The sequence below is a fragment of the Platalea leucorodia genome (genome assembly GCF_965183815.1).
Source record: "Platalea leucorodia genome assembly, chromosome: 20".
NCBI lineage: Eukaryota > Metazoa > Chordata > Aves > Pelecaniformes > Threskiornithidae > Platalea > Platalea leucorodia.
In genome coordinates, this window is record NC_138842.1 from 1,286,699 (window position 1) to 1,304,609 (window position 17,911).

At 57.0% G+C, this 17,911-nt stretch overlaps 1 protein-coding gene across 1 annotated transcript in view; it reads right to left on the bottom strand.

The window, feature by feature from the left end:
- Positions 1-17,911, bottom strand: part of KIRREL3 (kirre like nephrin family adhesion molecule 3) — a gene marked incomplete at both ends in the record, with an annotated part of 334,100 nt that continues 316,189 nt past the window's right edge. The window contains 7 exons of the mRNA XM_082330666.1: positions 1-444; positions 967-1,053; positions 7,837-7,946; positions 11,743-11,850; positions 14,022-14,057; positions 15,169-15,367; positions 15,472-15,572. Of these exons, the coding sequence (XP_082186792.1) occupies positions 1-444; positions 967-1,053; positions 7,837-7,946; positions 11,743-11,850; positions 14,022-14,057; positions 15,169-15,367; positions 15,472-15,572 (1,085 nt within the window). The remainder of the gene's footprint in view (positions 445-966; positions 1,054-7,836; positions 7,947-11,742; positions 11,851-14,021; positions 14,058-15,168; positions 15,368-15,471; positions 15,573-17,911) is intronic.

The window sequence follows — 17,911 nt, forward strand, 5'->3', positions numbered from 1 at the left end:
TCAAACGTGCGTCTGCATCCGCCTCTGCAGGGGCCGGCTGGGATCTGAGTTTTGGGAAGAAGATTGGGAATGATGGGAGGAGGAGGCGGAGGCCTTGCTGGCCTTGTCGAACTGCACGTAGCCGTCCTGCTTGCCGCTGCTGCTGATGCTGCTGTCGCACTGGGTGTCGAGGAAGGAGCTGCTGTCGCTCATGGAGCCGCGCTGGAACTCGCGCTCGCACAGCTCGATGGAGCTGCTGCCCATGCCCAGCACGAAGCGCTGGCTGTAGTCGTAGAGGCGGCTCTGCCCGCTCAAGGTGCTGTAGATGTTGGTGAAGGACATGCCGGTGGGCACCCGCTGCTTGCTGGCGGGGCGCAGGTCCGCCGGGCAGCCCGACAGCGAGATGGTTGGGGTGGAGTGGTGCTCCTTGAAGGTGTTCACGCTGTAGTAGCCGTTGGTGGGGTCCTGCGGGGTGGGGAAAGGGGGGGGGGGGCAGGTTGGTGGTGCCCACCCTGGCATTCGGGGCACCCATCCCACTCACGCACCTGTGGCGTGCGAGAGGACACCTTCAACCATGCAGCATCAGAGGCCACCAACGCGTCCCGCTCAGCTCAGCCCCCTCCAAATCGGGGCCGAGGGAGGCACGGGTGCCCCCTGCGCCCCGCTGTCCTGGCGCACACCTTTTTCTTATCCCCCAAAGGGTGCTGGGACCAGGGAACGGCACCCGGGGTACCAGAGCGTCCCTCCCTGCGCAGGGTACGGGCCACCATTGGTGACACCAGGGGACACGGCACAAGGACAGAAAGCCTGGAAGAAGCAACGCTGGGTGAGGGACGGGAGCGGGGATGGGTGCTCAGCACCCCGGGGTGCCAGCGCCCCGGCCACGTGCTGCAGCCCCTCTTGCAGGAGCCACCTGGGGGGGCTTTGAGCCTCAGCTGCCCGTGGGGCTGGGGACGGAGGGGGCCGCGTCCCCGGGGGCCAGCTCACCTTCAGGTTTTGAAACTCCTTCTCCTCCTCCTTGAGCACCTCCAGCTGCTTCAGCACCGAGTCCTGCTGAAACTCCCCCCGGTCCATCTAGGAGAGGAGGCGGGTGGGTGGCAGCGTCCCCGAGCCCCCGTTCTCCCCCCACCCCTGCCATCAGCCCCGCGCAGGGAGACGCCGGCCCCCGCCACCCGGATCGAAGGGAGACGCCGGCCCCCGCCACCCGGATTGAAGGGAGACGCCGGCCCCCGCCACCCGGATCGAAGGACGGGCCCAGGGACGCTCCCGCGAGGCAGCGGCGGAGGGCAGCGGAGCCGGGCGGCTGCCCCAAAGCCGCGCCATTCCCTGGGTTACAAGTTGGGTTTTTCCCTCTGCTTAGGACTAAGAAGGCCAGGCTGATGTGGAAAGCGAACTATTTAACTCTGCTAAGCGGGTCAGGAGGGGACAGCCGGGCTTGCAGAAGCTCTTTTTGATTTGATTCGACTCAATTTTTGCTCCCGCTGCTCCTTCGCATACCCCCGGAGCTGGACGCTGCCGCCCCGACGTGCTGCCTTCACCCATCTCGCTCCGCCTCGTTACTTCTCCTTTGAAGGCTGACCGCGATCGGGGGGGGCAAGGTACACATTAATTAGACCACGGCTTTAATTACACTTCCTTCAGCAAGGTGGGGTTCTGCAGAAGCGGAATAATTATCAACCGATTTCTCAGCTGCCTTTTTTTTTTTTTTGTATCTTCTCCCGTATCGATCGCGAGCCTCCAGCCCGGTTTCTCTGCTCCAGCCACCCTGATCACAGCCCCAGATCAGCCCAAAAATTCCCTTTTATTGCCCAACTTCTCGTCTCCTTTTTAAAATGTGGTAAGTGGTTGTGGAAATTCACCCTGCAGCGCTTTCTATTCAGCTCCTGAAAGCCTTTGATATGGCTATTAAATGCAATAAATTAAAGTACCTCAGTTTTCCTAGGAAAAAAGCAGCCTGTAACAGCCATTGATTTACCAAGGTAAATACAAGTGTCTCTGAGGATTAAATTCAGTGCAGTTAAAATGGTACGTGGAGGGCTTTTGGGTGATTTTTTGGCTCTGCCGGCTGCACGCCAGCCCCAGCGACACCCTAAACCCCCAGCCCATCACTGCAGAGGCAGGGGATGGGGCTGCGCGCAGCCGTCTCAAACCCATCGCAAGGGTTTCGCAGCTCCTGGCTCCCAAAGAAAAGGAGAAACCGCTTCTCCTCCTCGGATTTGGCTGGTTTTCGGCGCGGGTGGCCCAGGTGGGAGACGGAGAGGGGACACGAGCGGGTGAGAACCAAGGGGACAGTCCTGCCGGTGGCAAAATCTGCCTAGAATTAATAAATTGGGTTTGATGAGATATTTTAAGCTGTTTTATGGCATTTCTGGCTGCGATGGTTGGAGCGGTCCAGGCACCGGGATGCTCCTCCAGCCCCGTGGGGTCCCTGCCTCTCCCCAGGGCTGGGGGATGCTGTGGATTGGGCTGCACCCCGTGGATTTGGGGGCTGCACCCCGTGGATTTGGGGGCTGCACCCTGTGGATTTGGGGGCTGCAGTGAGCCCAGGCGCCGTCAGAGGGCACCGAGCCCCCGCGCCAACCAAGAGCGCGGGCCGTAAAGCTCCATCGCATCCCCGCGTTTCCAATTCCCGCATTACAGCCGGTCATTACCGCGCCCTTTATTAAAGTTTGCGCGGCGGCTGAGCCCTGACGCCATCGCGCGCCGTTAATTAGCGGGCGGCGGGCCGCTCGTTAGCTTGCTTTCCTCTCTGCCATCGCTGGGTAAACACGAGCGAGCGAATGAAAGTTAACAAAAGTTAACTCTGTTACCGCTATTTATGGGGATTACGAAAGCAGAGGCAGCAGGGGAGAGGGGGAAAGAGGGAAATACAGGAAAAAAGAGACCCGAAAGGTCGGAGCGCGCGGCCACGAGCTGGCAACGCACTCACGGACGCCGGCACAGGCGCGGGATGCTCCGGCATCGTGCACGGACTTTTTTTCCGGAGCCGTGGTTTTCTCCAGCTGGGCTACAGCACCCATACGCTTCGGTCCCTCGGCCGCGTTGCTGCCACGCAGGTGGCAGTGCCCACCATTCCCCCTCCTGCCGGTGCTGCCGAATCCGAAGGCACGGCCTGATCCCGGGAATGTCGTGCCAGGACTTAACCTTGCTTGACAGCGCCGGGTGCTGGCAGCCTTCGCCGTCCCAGGACCGGTGCACATTGCAGCCGGGAATCCCGGTCGCGGTGTAAAGCCATCCCTGTGCCCAAACCTCGCTGGTCCCTCCTGGACCGACACGGCTCAGGGATGCGATGAGCTGCATCCGTAATCGCCACCGCTGCTTGCCTCAGTTTCCCCTGCTGCAAAAGAGTGCCCCCCCCCCCCCCCCCCCCCCCGTTACAAAGCATCACATCAGCTTTGCCGTGCTGGCTCCTACCATCAAGGGAGCACGTCCCTGCGAAGCAAAGCGACGTCTCAAGGTCACTCAAGGCAGGGAAACGACATTTAAATTATAAAAATAGTGGCCATCTCCAGTGCCGCGCCTCCTAATCCTCTGCCTGCCGGAGCACTCCCTCATTTAACGCCGCCAAATGAAGCTGCTTTCACCTGAGATGTCGAATCCGCCAGACCAGATATTAAATTCTTTGCTTTCATTAGCGGAGACAATATGGTTTTTAAAATGCTGCTCCCTCCGGTGTGCCCGGCCGGCTCCCGGAGCATCCCTCCAGGCCCGGCAGCCGCAGGGCGAGCCCCTCGCTCCGGGGAGGTGCCTCCCCCTCCCTCGCACCGCCTTTAATTAGAACATTTCCCGCTTGTTGGATAATTGGATGCCACTCAGCCGCATTTCGAAACTCGTGTGGGTCAAACCCTACCAGGGGCGAGGGATGTTGTTTAATAGATTCCCAAGACGGCAGCTTCCTCTGCTCCCAGCGGGGACCGGCTGCCGGGGAGGAAACAAGCACACAAATAAAAAAACCCACCCCGCTGGGCTTTCCCAGCCGGCCGCGGGTTTATCGCCTTCACACGCCGGCTCCTGCCTCTGCCGCCCGGCGCCGTCAGCTCCCACCGAGCGCCTGTGCCCTCCCTCCCAACGCCCGCAGGTGAAGCTGCGTCACCTCGTCCCGCCGGTCCCCAAAAATGTTGGTTTTTGGCTGGGCAGAGGCCAGCCTGTCATCCTTCTCGCGTCCTTCTTCCTTTCTTGGGAGCACTTGGAGCATTTCTTGGGGAGAAAAGCAGAGAAAATGATGCTGTGACAGCTGGGCTGCAGGTAGAAATGAGCCTCGCCCTGAATTTCACCTCCGCTTTTTTAATTTCTCCTCTTCTGTGGGGATCTGAGCTGAGCTCCTGAGTGGAAAATGCACTCTGCGAGCTGTGAACAAACTGGGAACACCCCTCGGAGGAGAGGGACGGGTTTCAGGATGGGGACAGGGAAGAAAGGTGAGCAAGGAAGAGATCATCAACCTGCCTGCTGGATGGGTTATTTTGACTGTTCCACCCCAAATATGAGGCAAAGGCGATGCCGGGGTCTACCCGCCCGCACTGGAGCCCCTTCGACTTCGGATGCTCTTGCCTGCCGGTCGCTTTGGGATCGTCTCTATCACAATTCCTCCTGGCAGTGGGGACGGCTCCTTTAGGATCATCAGCCCCATTTCACAGATGAGGAAACTGAGGCACGGAGTCCAATCAGCCAGGAACAAAACCCCACCATGCCAACGGAGGAGGTTACGCCACGTCGGAGCTGACGACGCTCTTCAACCCCCTACTCGCAGACCAGGCTCAGCCCAACTGGCGCGCTGACGCAACGCACCCTGGCAGGAGAGAGAAGGTTGCCGTTGTGATTTATTTTTTCCAGGCTCAGCCCCTTTAACCGGCTCTTTTGCCTCCAGCCGCTGGCTGCTCTTCGCTTTCGGGCCCCTGCGGGCTGGCAGCCTTTTCCCTGCCCGTAGGCAGCGCCTGGCAGAACAGCTAACGGGAGGGGACCGCGATGGGAACATATGCAAATCAGACAGCATGACGTGTATCCTAAGGTGTTAATGAATTTATAGATGCATGAATAATCATTTGTGAAAAGCACGGAGAGCTGCGGAGGTCACAGATGGCTGGAGAATAACAAATGCAATAGCCTTTGGGGGGGGGAAGAAGAGTCACGCTGGCACTCTGCAGCCAAAAACGCTCCGGCGAGGTGGAAACACCACGGGAAAGGGAGGCGCGACGGCACCGTCGGTGGTGCGGAGGGTGGATCACCGCTCCCAAAGCTTGGCAGGAGCGGGTCGGGCCGTGCCGGACCTCAAGCGCTTGGCCAAGGGTCCGGGATGGGGAGCGCAAAAGCCGCCGCGAAGCAGCAAGGCGTTGAGCCGAGGGGAGCCGTTTGCAAGCGTGGCTTGCTTTTCGTTAACATCTGCATTAATGATCTCGCCGCGCGAGCACCCAGCATGTTAATGAAATTCGCAGTTGATATTAAACAGCAAGGTGTTATGAACATTGTTGAGGGCAAGGAGATCATTTCAAAGGACACCGTCGAGGTTGAGCCCGGGCTGGAAATATCACAAGCAGCTTAGGGGAGGCAAACGAAGCAGCGGCGGGGGAAATAACGCTGGTACGGGGAGGAGGGAGAGCAGGAAAGTCTTGGGGTGAGGGCAGGGAGCAGGCAAGGGGTGCTGAGAGGTCTCATCACCGCTCGTTAGCAAGGATGACTTTTTTTTAAACTCGATCCATCATTTCATTGCCGAACTCGGAGCCTCTGATGAGGAATCTGTTCAGCATCCGAAGCCTGGGTCTCTAATGGCCAGAGGAGGATGCTCGCACCGGCTGTTGGGAACAGCGAGGAGGGGGATGAGGGAGAGCAGCGGCCGCGGGGGCTCCGAGGAGAAAAGAAATGGGAAGTATTTGCTGGGAACGCTCTTGCCGAGGGCAGGTGAGGATGGGGATGCTCCGGTCCAGGCAGGGGAGGGGGCTTTGATGTCTTCTCCCTGCCCGGTAGGACGTCCCAACCAAATCCACCCATAGTCAGAGACGTATGGACCATTTCTTCCAGCCTCTTGAACAGCGTTGATCCAACGATGTTATTTCCAACTGATGTATCTCAGGAAAAGGGCCTGGGTTTGGCCAGGAGAGGGCTGGAATCACCTTCTCCCGCTCCGGCAGCCAGGCTGTTACGCTCGGTAGCCAAAAGTGCTCGACGTTGCCTACCCTGTTGGCACTGAAATAGCCCCTTTACGCTGCGCCGTAACCAAACCACTTCTCACAAGTCTCGCTGATCAGCTAAACAACGAGCTCTGTAAACTTCTCCCCGTCAGGCTTTGTTTTTCCCGGCTATCAAATCAATATTGTCTTTTTTTTCTGCGCCATTTCCATCCTGCCAGCATCCTTATGGAAATGGGGACAGCGCAGCTCGGCACTGCTCCGGCACCAGCCTCACCGAGGGCACGCGTTGATGGGAAATCACTTTCTGGCTCCGGCAAATAATCTCGGCAAACCCCGACGATGTCTTGCAAGATCCTGTGCCTGGCCTCCCACGACCATCCTCTTCCTCACTTACTCGTCAATGGTAAATGGCCCTCGTACGGTTCCTCTGCGAGGCTTCGTGCGTGCTTCCAGCTCGGTGGTTAAGGTCTCGAGCAGCATTTGGGCTGATCTTAGCCTCTCCTTTGGAAGCCAGGTCTGGGCTCGGCGCTGTTGATCTACACGGACGGTGGGACAGGGGCCTATGGAGAGGAAGCTCCTCATCCCCTTCATCCCAGCAGATTGCGCCAAACCCGAGGCCCAGCCTCCTCTGTCCTTCCACCCGGCGAAGCCTTGCAAATCCTGCTGGGGATTTGCAGACTCCTCGGGGCAAAGCCCTGCTGGGACCGAAGGGTCTTGCACAGAAACCGCAGCGGTGCTGGGATAACATGCCTGATCTCCATCTCCTCCTGCCTTCTCCTTTTGAGGCTCCCTTGCTGTCCACGTGCACCGTCAGACGTTGATTTTGCCCGCCCCACGATCCTTGCCTCTCCACCAGCAATTCATCAAACAGCCTTTGCAGGCAGGGCATGCCGATGCTTACAAGTGCTGCCCAAAAATCGGAGGGTTAGAGCAGGAATAAACCACCCAGCAGCCTAGAAAGCAGCCTCCAGCCTCTTCAGTCCCTTCTCCCGTTCCTATCTGCTCTTTTCTCTCACCTTTTCAGGCCTTTCTTTGCCATTTGTTCGGCTTCTATTTGTCACCTGCGCCATGACACCAGCAAGAAAAAGCAAAGGCAAATGGGGGCTGAGACACGGCCAACGCCGGGCTGCGAGGATGCGCCGGGTCCATGGGCCGAAGCTGAATTCCCTGGGATCTCAGCCATCAGCGTCTTGCCCTGCCTGTGTCATTCGGTCCCCTGGGGCAAAGGCAGTGGCCTCAGGAAGGTGACACCTCCCAGGTTATTCCAGACCCAGGCCCAGGCTGGCGTCAGCAATCCGCAACCAACTGCGTGCACATACATTATTTTTGCACATATAACTCTCTTAATTGTGTCCAGGAGAGCTGAGTTCTCGCTGGCTAATTAGCTCATTATTATATTGTGCTCACCTATTGCGTGTCTACTTGCAGTTTGCAGCTCTTTCCCCAGGCGAGGTGGCAAATTTGCTTTGCAATTAGCCCTGCGGGCAGCTGGGCTACTGCAATAAACCTCTCCCAGCTCTCCCTCCTCATTAGCAAAGTTTCACTCGAGGAGCTTTTATGGCAGGAGAATGCGGATCTCAAGAGCAAGATTTTTGGAAGAGCATCTTTGCCTCGAGTGGGGATTACGGCACTGAACTACATGTGCCTGGGCTCATTACCGTCAAACGCTTACCCAGAGTAATTGCTTACGGGGAGAAGCAGTAATTGCTTACGGGGAGAAGAAGTAAATCCTTACCATCAGCTGCTTGATGGTTGGGTGCTCCTCCGTCTCCCTGCCCGAGGCCGGCTCCTTGTGGACGATCTCCACGCGGATATCGTTCTTGGCAGAAACCACACCTTTGAGATCTGGGCAAAGAGCGAGATGGAGAAGGGGTCAGTCGAAGGCGATCCTGGAGCGTCCTCAGGGACCCGACCGATTGCCGAGGACGTCCAGCAGCACCGGGGAAAGTTAACCCTGGCTCAGCAAGCGCATCTGAGAACTGGGCTAAGGTATGGGCAGGGGAAAGCTTCGCCTCCGGGGAGCTCCGATTTCTAGTTTAATTCCTTTGGGAGCTTGGTTAGGCTCTGCCATACCTACGTGCTATCAACATGAACCAGTGCTCCTGAGGGACGGACCAGCTCTTCCCTGGTGCTGGGAAGCCCCTGAGAAAAAGCCTTCCCCAGGTTTGGGGTGCAGATGGAGATGGAGAAGGCCAAGCAGTGAACAAAGACATAGGCAGGGCTTTGGGAACGACAAAATCATCCCTGGCTGCTGCTCCAAGCAGTCTGTTTTCATGCAGGGCAGAGAAACATTTCTGGAGAGACGCTCTGCCTCCCCTGAAGGTGTCAGGCGTGCTTTGAAGAAGTCGTTTTAGCAAAATTAAACCAAAGACACCGAGCAGCAGGAGCAGAAATGGCCAGGTGAATCCGAGATGAAAAGCAGAGATGGATGCAAATCTGAGCAGGGAGATCTAAACAGCTTTGACGCCGGGCTTCAGCCTACGATCTGGCTCTCACCTCCTAGGACGGGTGCGCCAACCCTCCCGGACCCAAAACCGCCTCGAACCGTCAGATCCACCTCCAGCCAAAGGAACCGGCGGTGCCCTGCCAAGCCAGGCCCGCACCGACTCAGGCCAGCAGCGGCTGGACCACGCAGGAGGAGACGGTGATTTCATCTGTCAACCAAACCGAATCACGCCGCCGAGACCGGCTTGAAGCTCCAGCCTTGAATTAATCCATCTCAGCATCCCGTGCCCTCGATATCTGTCACCCACAGACGTCTCCAGGTCTCGGTGCAAGGCAAAGAGTTTCGCTGGGAGGTTATTACTGCTTTTTCTTTTTTTTTTTCTGGCTAGGACCATGTTCCTGGTGCCGGAGCCTCCGTCTTTAATCACAAGGAGAAGCTAATTACTGTCTTGCACATCCTCTCCCAGGAGTGCTCCCCCTTAAATAACTCTGGGCTGTTAATTCACCGAAGATACAACAACAGATGTGCAGTAAAGTCTTTTTTTTTAAATTCCAGAGCCTCCAGGCTTGGTGTATCTGCACCCGGTGCATTTTCTTGCTGTATCTCCCCAAAGCAAGGCCAGGAATTGCTTCTCCTGGTGCCATGAGCTGCGGTTGCAGCCATCAGGAGCTGCCTCCTCCAGAATTACTGCTGGGTCACCTTGTCCCCTCCGCCAGGAGCCGTGCGGAGCCATCCCCGCAGCCTGCCAATGGGTTTTGTTTGCAGGCTGTTGTTTTAAATGATGCAACAACGCTCCGGTATTTGTCCTGGGAGAGGAATCTGCAGTCATCCTGCTAGGAAATGAGTCCCTCTCCTGATATCAAAGTGCTCTGCTGGTCCCATCACTCCTGAGCTGATCTCTGTAATACCGCTGCTGATTTCACACCACTAACCATGAGCAAAGTCCTTTCCTCACCTTCTCAACCTGGTTTTTCTACCTTCCTAATGCTCACCTGCTGCTGGAGCTAGCGGCCACAGCAGCTGGCTTGCATTAGCCCCTGCAAAATCAGGAGAAAAGCCCTTTGCCCTGGGACAGCAGGGTTTTGCACCATGGGTGCACCACTGATGCTCCCAGCTCCCCCCAAAAACAAGGAGGGACCCGATTTTGGCAGCTCCAAGGGGCTTTTGGAGCCATGGAATGGGGGACCAAGTAGCCCCATTGCCACCAGCACCCCCTGCTCCCTGCACGAAGCTCAGGGCGGAGAACCCCACCTGCACCGGGCTTTGCTTCGTTAGCACCACGGCATCCCGCTCCTCTCCAGCGGCGAGCACCCGGCAAAGCATCTGTTACCCAACCAGCGTCCCCGGTTGGGTCCAGCAGGGAGGGAAGGGAGCTCAGGGCAGGGATCTTTTCTGATCTCCTGGATGATCTCTTTTCTGCTCGCTTGCTCCGATCCCAAAACGAAGTAGCAAAGAAGCCTTGCGGGCAGCCCAGGGACCCGCGCTCCGGCCCGGGGATGCTGTAGGCCTCTCCCCAGGGCATGGCAACTGGGGACTTACACTGCAAGAGGAGCTGAAGAAGAGCAGTGGTGCGGTGAGCACGCTGGGAAGATGCCCAGACCCAGCAGCTCGTTGTGTATAGGAGGCCAAAAAGTCCTTTTTAAGTGGGACAGCACTGGAAATACAGCGGAGGGAAGGGACTTCAAGCAGTGCCATGCCACCACGTCCCCAGTGCCCTCCTCCCAATACGTATCCTCCTCGCCCTGGCGAGGAAAATGCCTCTTATTCCCGATTTACCACTTGGATTCCCATCCAAGAGATGAATCACACAAGGCTTTTGGGTGGGATGGGGTTGTTCCCTCCTGGAAAAGCCCTGCTTTTTCCCCCAAAGACCTGCCCGTCCTCTGCACGCTTCCAGCTTGGGAGGAACTCTAAAACCTGGCACTTGCACCGCGTCTTTGATCTGTTGTCAGGGCATTAGGGTTAAATTGTATGTCCTGTAAAGAACCCCGCACCACCTGGTTACAGCAAATAAGAAGAAGATAATGAACCACGTGCTCTCCTCTGCTCCAAACGATGCGGCCTGGGGAAAGCATGGCCGATTACATCCGACATGGCAACATGGCTTGGCCCCCGCTTTCTTCAGGCGCTCGAATCGTCCATCCTTGCTGAATCATCTCTGCAACACTGGCCTGGTCTTGGGTCCGGTCCATCAGCAATCCTCCCCCAAAAAGCAAGATTAATGACTGCCCCCCATTTTATTTGTTAATTCTTGCTAATGGAGGCTGCAAGAGTTCAAAAAACAAGGGATAAAACGGGGAGAGGCATCATTATCGCTCTTAAAATTAAACACATTTCTGCCGCGGGAGGCCGTGCGTTCATACCCAAATCCAAGAGGAGCCTGGTGTCTTTGATTGCTTTGCAAACGATCAAGAGGGGGAAAAATAAAAAAGAAAAGAAAAACCAACGGGGTTTTCTGGCACACACACAGAGAGCTTGGCATCCCGGCATCCGTACCACGCGTCTCCCGAGCCAGGAGCACCATCGAGTATCTCCTCCCCCGTGGCCTGAGATGTTCCAGACAATCACGCTCGTCTCCCTCCTGGTTTGATGCCTTTTCATTTAGCCAACAATCCTCCTTTCATTTCCCGGTGTCTTTTTAATGAGGCAACATGATGCCACGCTGTTCACCCCTCCCTCTCCTCTACCTGCGTCTCTAATGTCGCTTTAACTCGTATTCCCACCGCAGCCAGGCTTCAAAACCCACATGGCCCATGTAAAATTCCTCAGCCGGCTGCAAGTTCCCACTAGGAAATCTGCATTTTACATCGAGAAAAATGGAATTAAACCAGAAGCAGAACCGAGAGCACAAACCGAGGAGGGTTTTTAAGCACCGATGTGGCATGGTCCTCTTGGACATCAGGATTTCTCCAAGGGAGGGGTTAAGAGCAGGTCCCTTCGCAGTGCCTTGGCCCCCAGGACACCCCTGCATGCCTCCCGAGCTGCCGGTGTTTTCCACGTGCTCCGAAACCCCTTCCTTCTCCCGCAGGGCTGCCGTTAGCAGCCGAGTGGTGCTAGGCCAACCCGAGGAGCAGCTTGCGCTGGTGCCGTCTCAGTAAATTCAGCCTCTAATTTCTTTGTGACCCACTCTATTCGCCCCCCCCCGCCAAGGTTTTGTGCCCGAAGGGGTGCGGCGGGGCCGGGGGAGACACTTACTCCTCTGGGAGCGGGCACAGCAGAAGGCGACGATGGTGGCCATCAACACCAGGAACGCCACGCCGGCCCCCACGGCCACTCCGATAATCACCGCCATCGGCACCGACTCTGCAAGAGGAAGGAGAGGGAGCATGAAGCCGGGATGAAGGTCGGAGAGGTGGCTTTTCCCCAAGGGACCCACCCCCGGCTACTGGAAAGCGGCTCGGTGATGAGCCTGGGGAGGGTTTTGGGGCCAAATGGACCTCCTTCCCCGCTCCCTCATCCCTGCGTGGGTGACGCCGGCACGGGCTGCCCGTGGGACACTGGTGCGCGCTGCGATTTGTGCAAACCCTGATCTCTCTGTGCCTCAGTTTCCCCTGGGAGGGAGAGAAGAGGAGGGAGCCAGAAGAGCGGGTTAACAACTGTTCTCGATAGCGCCCTGCGGGTTAATGAATAGCTCTAAAGGATGAAAAGTGCAAAAGAAGACGGCGTGTTAATCTTATTAAGAAAGAGAAATGGCATCAGAGCGGGCTGGGAGCAAGGTTAGAGCCGGGATGGAGGGATGGAGTCGGGCACCAAGCCTGCCTGCCAGACGCAGTAGCTCAGCTAAGTATATATGGATGAATTAATCCACGGGCCATCATTCACAGCCTCTGCCTGTTTTATATCCCAATCTCCTGCCTTCTCCCTTGGCTTATCAGCTCTGCCATCCTTCCCCGAACCCCTGAGGCTGCTACGAGGACCGGGATGGGCGGGATGGCCCGTGCCGGGGATGAGCAGAGGCCAGGCGGCTGCGGTGGGCGAGGGCTGCGGGGCGGGGATGCTGGCTGCAGAGCAGGGGTTACGCGCTCGTGTCCTTCTGCCTCCGACAGCTTTGTAGTTGGGTTCCCAGCGGGGCTTTCAGACGGTGGCTCAGCCAGCAAAGCTGATTTATTTGCGCAGATCCAGGCAGCGGCTTGCGAGGTGTGGGGAGGGTGGAATATAAAATCACATTTACGGTGAGAGGGTCAGATTTGCAGCCCAAGAGCCTTGTTATCTCCCTGCTCAGTTCCTCCGGTCCCTCAAAGCACAGCTCCTACTTAACGGCGAGTGTTGGGTTGGTGCCAGGCAGCAACAGGCAGCGCTCCCGCTCGCAGGACACCAAAGCTGGGGGTACCACCAATTGCCTTTGTTGGCTGGGGTGATAAACCGCAGCCCGAAGACCCTCTCCCCAAAAGCAGCAGATATCTATAGGTCCCCATTCCTGTTCTTTCTAAGCACCCCGTAGGCTCTTGTGAACCCTCAGCGGGCTAAAAGAGGGGTAACCCTTTCCGTGATGGCCGGCTAAGCCAGGTGAACGTGTCCTCACCGCCTTCCCGCACTCCTCCGTGTGTTTTTCTCCTCAAGGCCCTTGCCTTGCAAATGGATGGGATGAATTTAGGAAAAAAATGGATGCAGAGAGGTGGTCCTCTTTCCTCCTCGCCTGTGCAGGTGGGGAACGGGAATGCCGCTGGGACATGGGGACACAGGGGTGATCTAGCTGAGAAGCGAAGCCCGGCAGCCTGATGGCCAACACTCGACTGGGTGGTAAGGAAACCATTTCACATCGTCCACTGGCGTGGAGCTGGTGTTGACCATAAATTTCATCCTGGACCTGAGATCACCGATCCTGCCTGTGCCTTTCAGCCTTCTGAAGGCAAAAAAAGGTGACTGCAAAGGGACAGTGACAGGGCTGGGATGGTAAACCGTGTCCCGAAGACAAGGGCGAGCTGATGAGGAGGAGTTTGCTGGCTCCGCACTCTCCCGTGATCCCTACTCTGGCGCAGAGGACGAGGAAGGCAGGAGGGCAGCACGTCCCACAGCATCTGCCCAAATATCCATTCGGCCCTGCTCTGGCTGCGATGGACGCTGGCTAGCACCCTCCCGGCATGCTGAGACAAGCTGATGTCTGCCAATGCCCCTGGAAACTTCTACTTCTCTCTCTTTTTGGCCCCATTATAGCACTTAAGCGGGCCCTTTCGCAGCACTTTGAAACGTGGCTGTGTAATATTATCCCCCTCTCAGTGGCTGGGGAGCTGGGGCACAGAAAGGCGGTGTTGGTTTGCAGAGCAGAGGCAGTGGCAGAGCGGAGACTGGACCGCTCCTGCTTCCCAGTCCGTGCCCCAGTCACTGCCCTGCAGCTTTCCTATGCCCCTTCCTGCCCTGCCCGGCCCTGCCTGCCCTGCCGGAGAGCTGCCAGGCCAGGAGGAGGACGCCGGGTCCTCAGGTGTGGTAATGGCTGGGGACAATTCACATTCACCGTCAGCTCATGATTTCCATACCTGCTTGAATACCAGCTCCTGATTTCATTTCCGTACCTGTTTGAAAATAAAGCAAGTGTCCACAGCCTTGCACAGCCCAAGCGCACACGTCAGTCTTCCTGAGCGCTCAGCCCTCTGCTCCTCTCTCTGGGATGTCCCCATGAAGGGGATGGCCTCTGCCACCCTACGGCATCCTCAGCCACCCTACGGCGTCCCCCTGCCCAGGGCAGGGATGTCCCCTTGCATCGCCTAGCAGGGATGCTCGGATCTCGGATGCGGAGCCGGCTGTGGACTTGGATGCTGCGGCGCCAGCTCCGACCCGGCTCGGCTGCCCGGCCGCCCTCCGCCGGGACCCAGGCGTGCTGCTGAGCGCTCCCGCTGACTGGCAGGCAACCTGGAAAAACCACTGGCTCTGTTTGCATTGGAAGAAGCCCAAGGCTAATTTTAAGGGGTTCATTTAGCTCTGATTTAATCTGGACGGCAGCCTTGCCTATAAATCACGGCTTAATGAGAACAATCCACCTGCCTGCCCTGGCATTTAATAAAATAGAAGAGAACTGGAGTCCCTCCAGGAGCTAAGTGTTCCTCACAAAAGCCATCTCCCTCCCTTGCTACTGAGGGCCCCGAGAGTGGGAATCCCCTGGCCATCCCCTGAGAGCAGCTTGAGGTGCCTTTGAGGCTGGGTGGCTAAGCCCAGCCCCGCAAAACACGTGCTGGCATCGTGGCTGGTGGCTGGGGTGGAGGGTTGCCACCAGCCCAAACGCCTTCTTCCCGCTCACTCCCGGGTAGGAGCAGCCGTTCCTGTTTCTCTAAGGCTATAAATCATCCTCCAGCCTGTGGCAGCGGCATCACCTTGTACCGTGGGGCAGGGAGCGAGGGGTGCGGGATTGGCCCCTGCCCTCCAGCTTCAGCAGCACAGGCAAAGTGGAGCAATACCGTATCAAGCAGAGACTTTGCAGGGCTTGTCCCACCTCCTGACCCTCTAAGGATGCACTCCTACAGCTAGCACATCTGGAGCATTTTTACCACCCTTCCTAGTTTCCTCTGACATCCCAAGAGCTTTTCTGAGCATCTCCTGCCTCTCACAGCATCTCCCCACTCTTACAGCCCGGCCAGGTGCTAATTCCCACTGCCCCACAGCCCCCACTGGCTCCTCAGCGGTGCCCACCTTGCTCTTTGAGCCGGATGATCTCCGTGTCGGAGCCGAAGCTGTTCCAGGCAGTGCAGTTGTAAATGGTTTGGAAATCGGCCCGAACGATGTTGCTGATGGTCAGCGTGGAGATAACGCCCTCATCCGTGCTGACCGTCTCCACCGTGTAGCGCCCGGAGGTCCCGGACTCGAGGACATTCTCCTTCCAGGACCAAGCCTGCCAAGGAAGAGAGGGGTCAGCCTCCCCACCGCAGGGCACCCTAAGGTGTGCCAGGCACCCACCATGCCCCGCGAGGTGCTGCCCCGTGGGGTGCTACTCACAATTCGGTCTGGCGGCGGGGTGCTGCGGATGAAGCACTTGATCTGCCCTTTCTGGCCGTGCAGGGCGTGCTGCGTCTGGGTGCTGGAGATGATGGGCGGCCCTGCAAGAGAGAGGAGAGGGGCTGCTGGCAGCTCGCACGGGTGGCTGCGATAGAAGGTACCGGGGGGTGTTAGCAGAGCCACGGAGGGACATCGGAGTCCCCCTGTGAGGGGAGGGATGGAGCAACAGCTCCCTCGCCTCCTGTGATGCAGAAGGACGCAGAGCGGGAGCTTTGCTTCACTGGTTTTCTGCAAAGCCCCCATCTCTGCTCCCACATCCCCGGCGTTGGATGGTGATTAAATCACCCTGCGGAAATCTCCTTGGTGAACCCGGCCTCTGAGAAGGGCCGCTTGCTCCAGCAGCAAAGCCGGAGCCCAGCCCACCTGGTGTTCCTCTTCTGCGCTCTCCCCGATTTGTTAAGCAGCCATTGCACTAATTGCTCCCCAGGGGCTTGAGGAAGCAGGAGGAGGGCAGGAGGAGGCACTGATGGGCAGCTGCTACCTGCAAGCCACCATCAGTGACCTGCAATCAGCCCGCCCGATGCGGTGGAGAAATTTCTGCTGGAAAAACCTTGGGACCCCATCAGCTGGGCTCTCCTGCGCCATTCAGATGCCGAAGGAGCCCAACCTGGCTAGGAAAGGCTCTCCCTGGGCGATATGAGGCCGAAAACACTGTCTGAGCTGGCTTCGGAAGAGAAATGTCCTTGTCCTGCCTTGGTGGACATCTTGAAGAGACACACTTGGGGGAAAAGGGGTTGGAGAGGAGAGCATGGCTTGGTGGGATGATCATGGGATGAGCGAGGGAGGAGGCAGGGGCTGGGAAGTCTCCCCCTGCCCCAGCTCGGCTATTTCGGATGTTTGCTCTTGGTTGTCACTCCTGCTTTTGAGTCTGCCACTGGCTTTGTCAGCAAATACAGCCTTGTCGTCACGCCCACCCACACACCCGTCTTCAGAGCGATGTGGAAACACCGTCGGGCTCCGTACCGGCCGTGCAAAGTGGAAGAGCTGCAACAGGAGCTGTTACAAGAGGCCAATACGCTGCTGGGGACAACCTCCGTCGGGTCTTGAGCCCAGGTCTCTGGGATGGTCGGAGGGGGAGAGCTTGCTGTGCTCCTCCTCTCTCCCATCAATCCATCCTTTGTGGATTTGAGCAATTTTTCCCAATTTCTCTTTTTTTTTCCCCTGCAGCTGATGTATTCCTTTAAGAAAAGTCTCAGGGATTTGGGGTAAAGCGGGGCAAAACAGATTCGCCTGGGTATTCCCGACTGATTCTCATCCACATCGCCCACTTACAAATTTGCAGAATGCACAAAAATGTACCAAAATGCTAAATTCTTCACTCTGGTGCTTTCATGCCTACAGTTGCCTACTGAAATTATCCCAGTAACGCCTTTCTGCACCAAACCTTCACGCTCCCCGAATACTTCCCACCGAGATACAGCCCTACCCTTGCTTCCCTGTGATGTTCCAAGGTGAGATGCACGGAGAAGCAGCTCAGTGAAGCGCAATTCGCTGACCAGTGACCAGAAACTCAGTTCTGGCAGCTCAGGAAATTACTGCTGAAAGTGAGCCGCCGTCCAAATTGGTAATAGCAGGAGCCGGGCGTGAAGGAGAAGGTCAGGACTTGTTTTGATGCAATGGTCATAGCTGTACGCTAGCGGAAACTTGTGTGTCCCTTTATATCAGAAACAGAACAAAAAAAAGAAAGACATTTTGTTGTGGTTTTCTGCCCAAATGCTCTTCTTCAAGATGTTCTTCTAGGTACGCTCCCGAGGCGTGCGTTCTCATTGATCCATCGCCCATCTTTCAGAAGTGTTGGCTGGAGTTTCAGGAGAGTTCGGTTGGGTCCTTGCTTCAGGACGATGCAAACAGCACCTGGCCTTCCTGAAATCGCTCTTCCCAAGCATTCCCAAGGTGGTAACATCAGCCTTCGCTCCCCGTGTCCGATGCAAGAGCAGAACCATGCCGACAGCCAAGCGTGAGGGGCAGATGGCCCTAAACGTGTGCTGGGGCTTTTTCCTCCTGGATGGGACATGCGACGGGGACCTGTTTGGCCCCGTCATCGTCCAAGGGTGGCACAAGGCACACGGGATCAGCTTCTTGGCTAACTAAACACGCGCTGGGTGATCCTCCTGCTCGCCTGCCGTGATCGCTGATGAACCCAAAGCCAACGGAGGCAAGAGCAGCGATGGGATCTGTAGGCCAGGCCTAAATAATAATAATACTAATAATAAAAAAAAAGCCATCTTCTTTCTATTTCGACAGTTGTATGTTACTTATAAATTCTGGAAGCTCTCCAAGATTGGGTGACGCTAGAGAAAAATGGCTTAATAATCATTAAAAGGATCATTTTCCCCAAGGAGAGTGGATTTTAAATGGCACAAATGCCAACGGCTTTGGG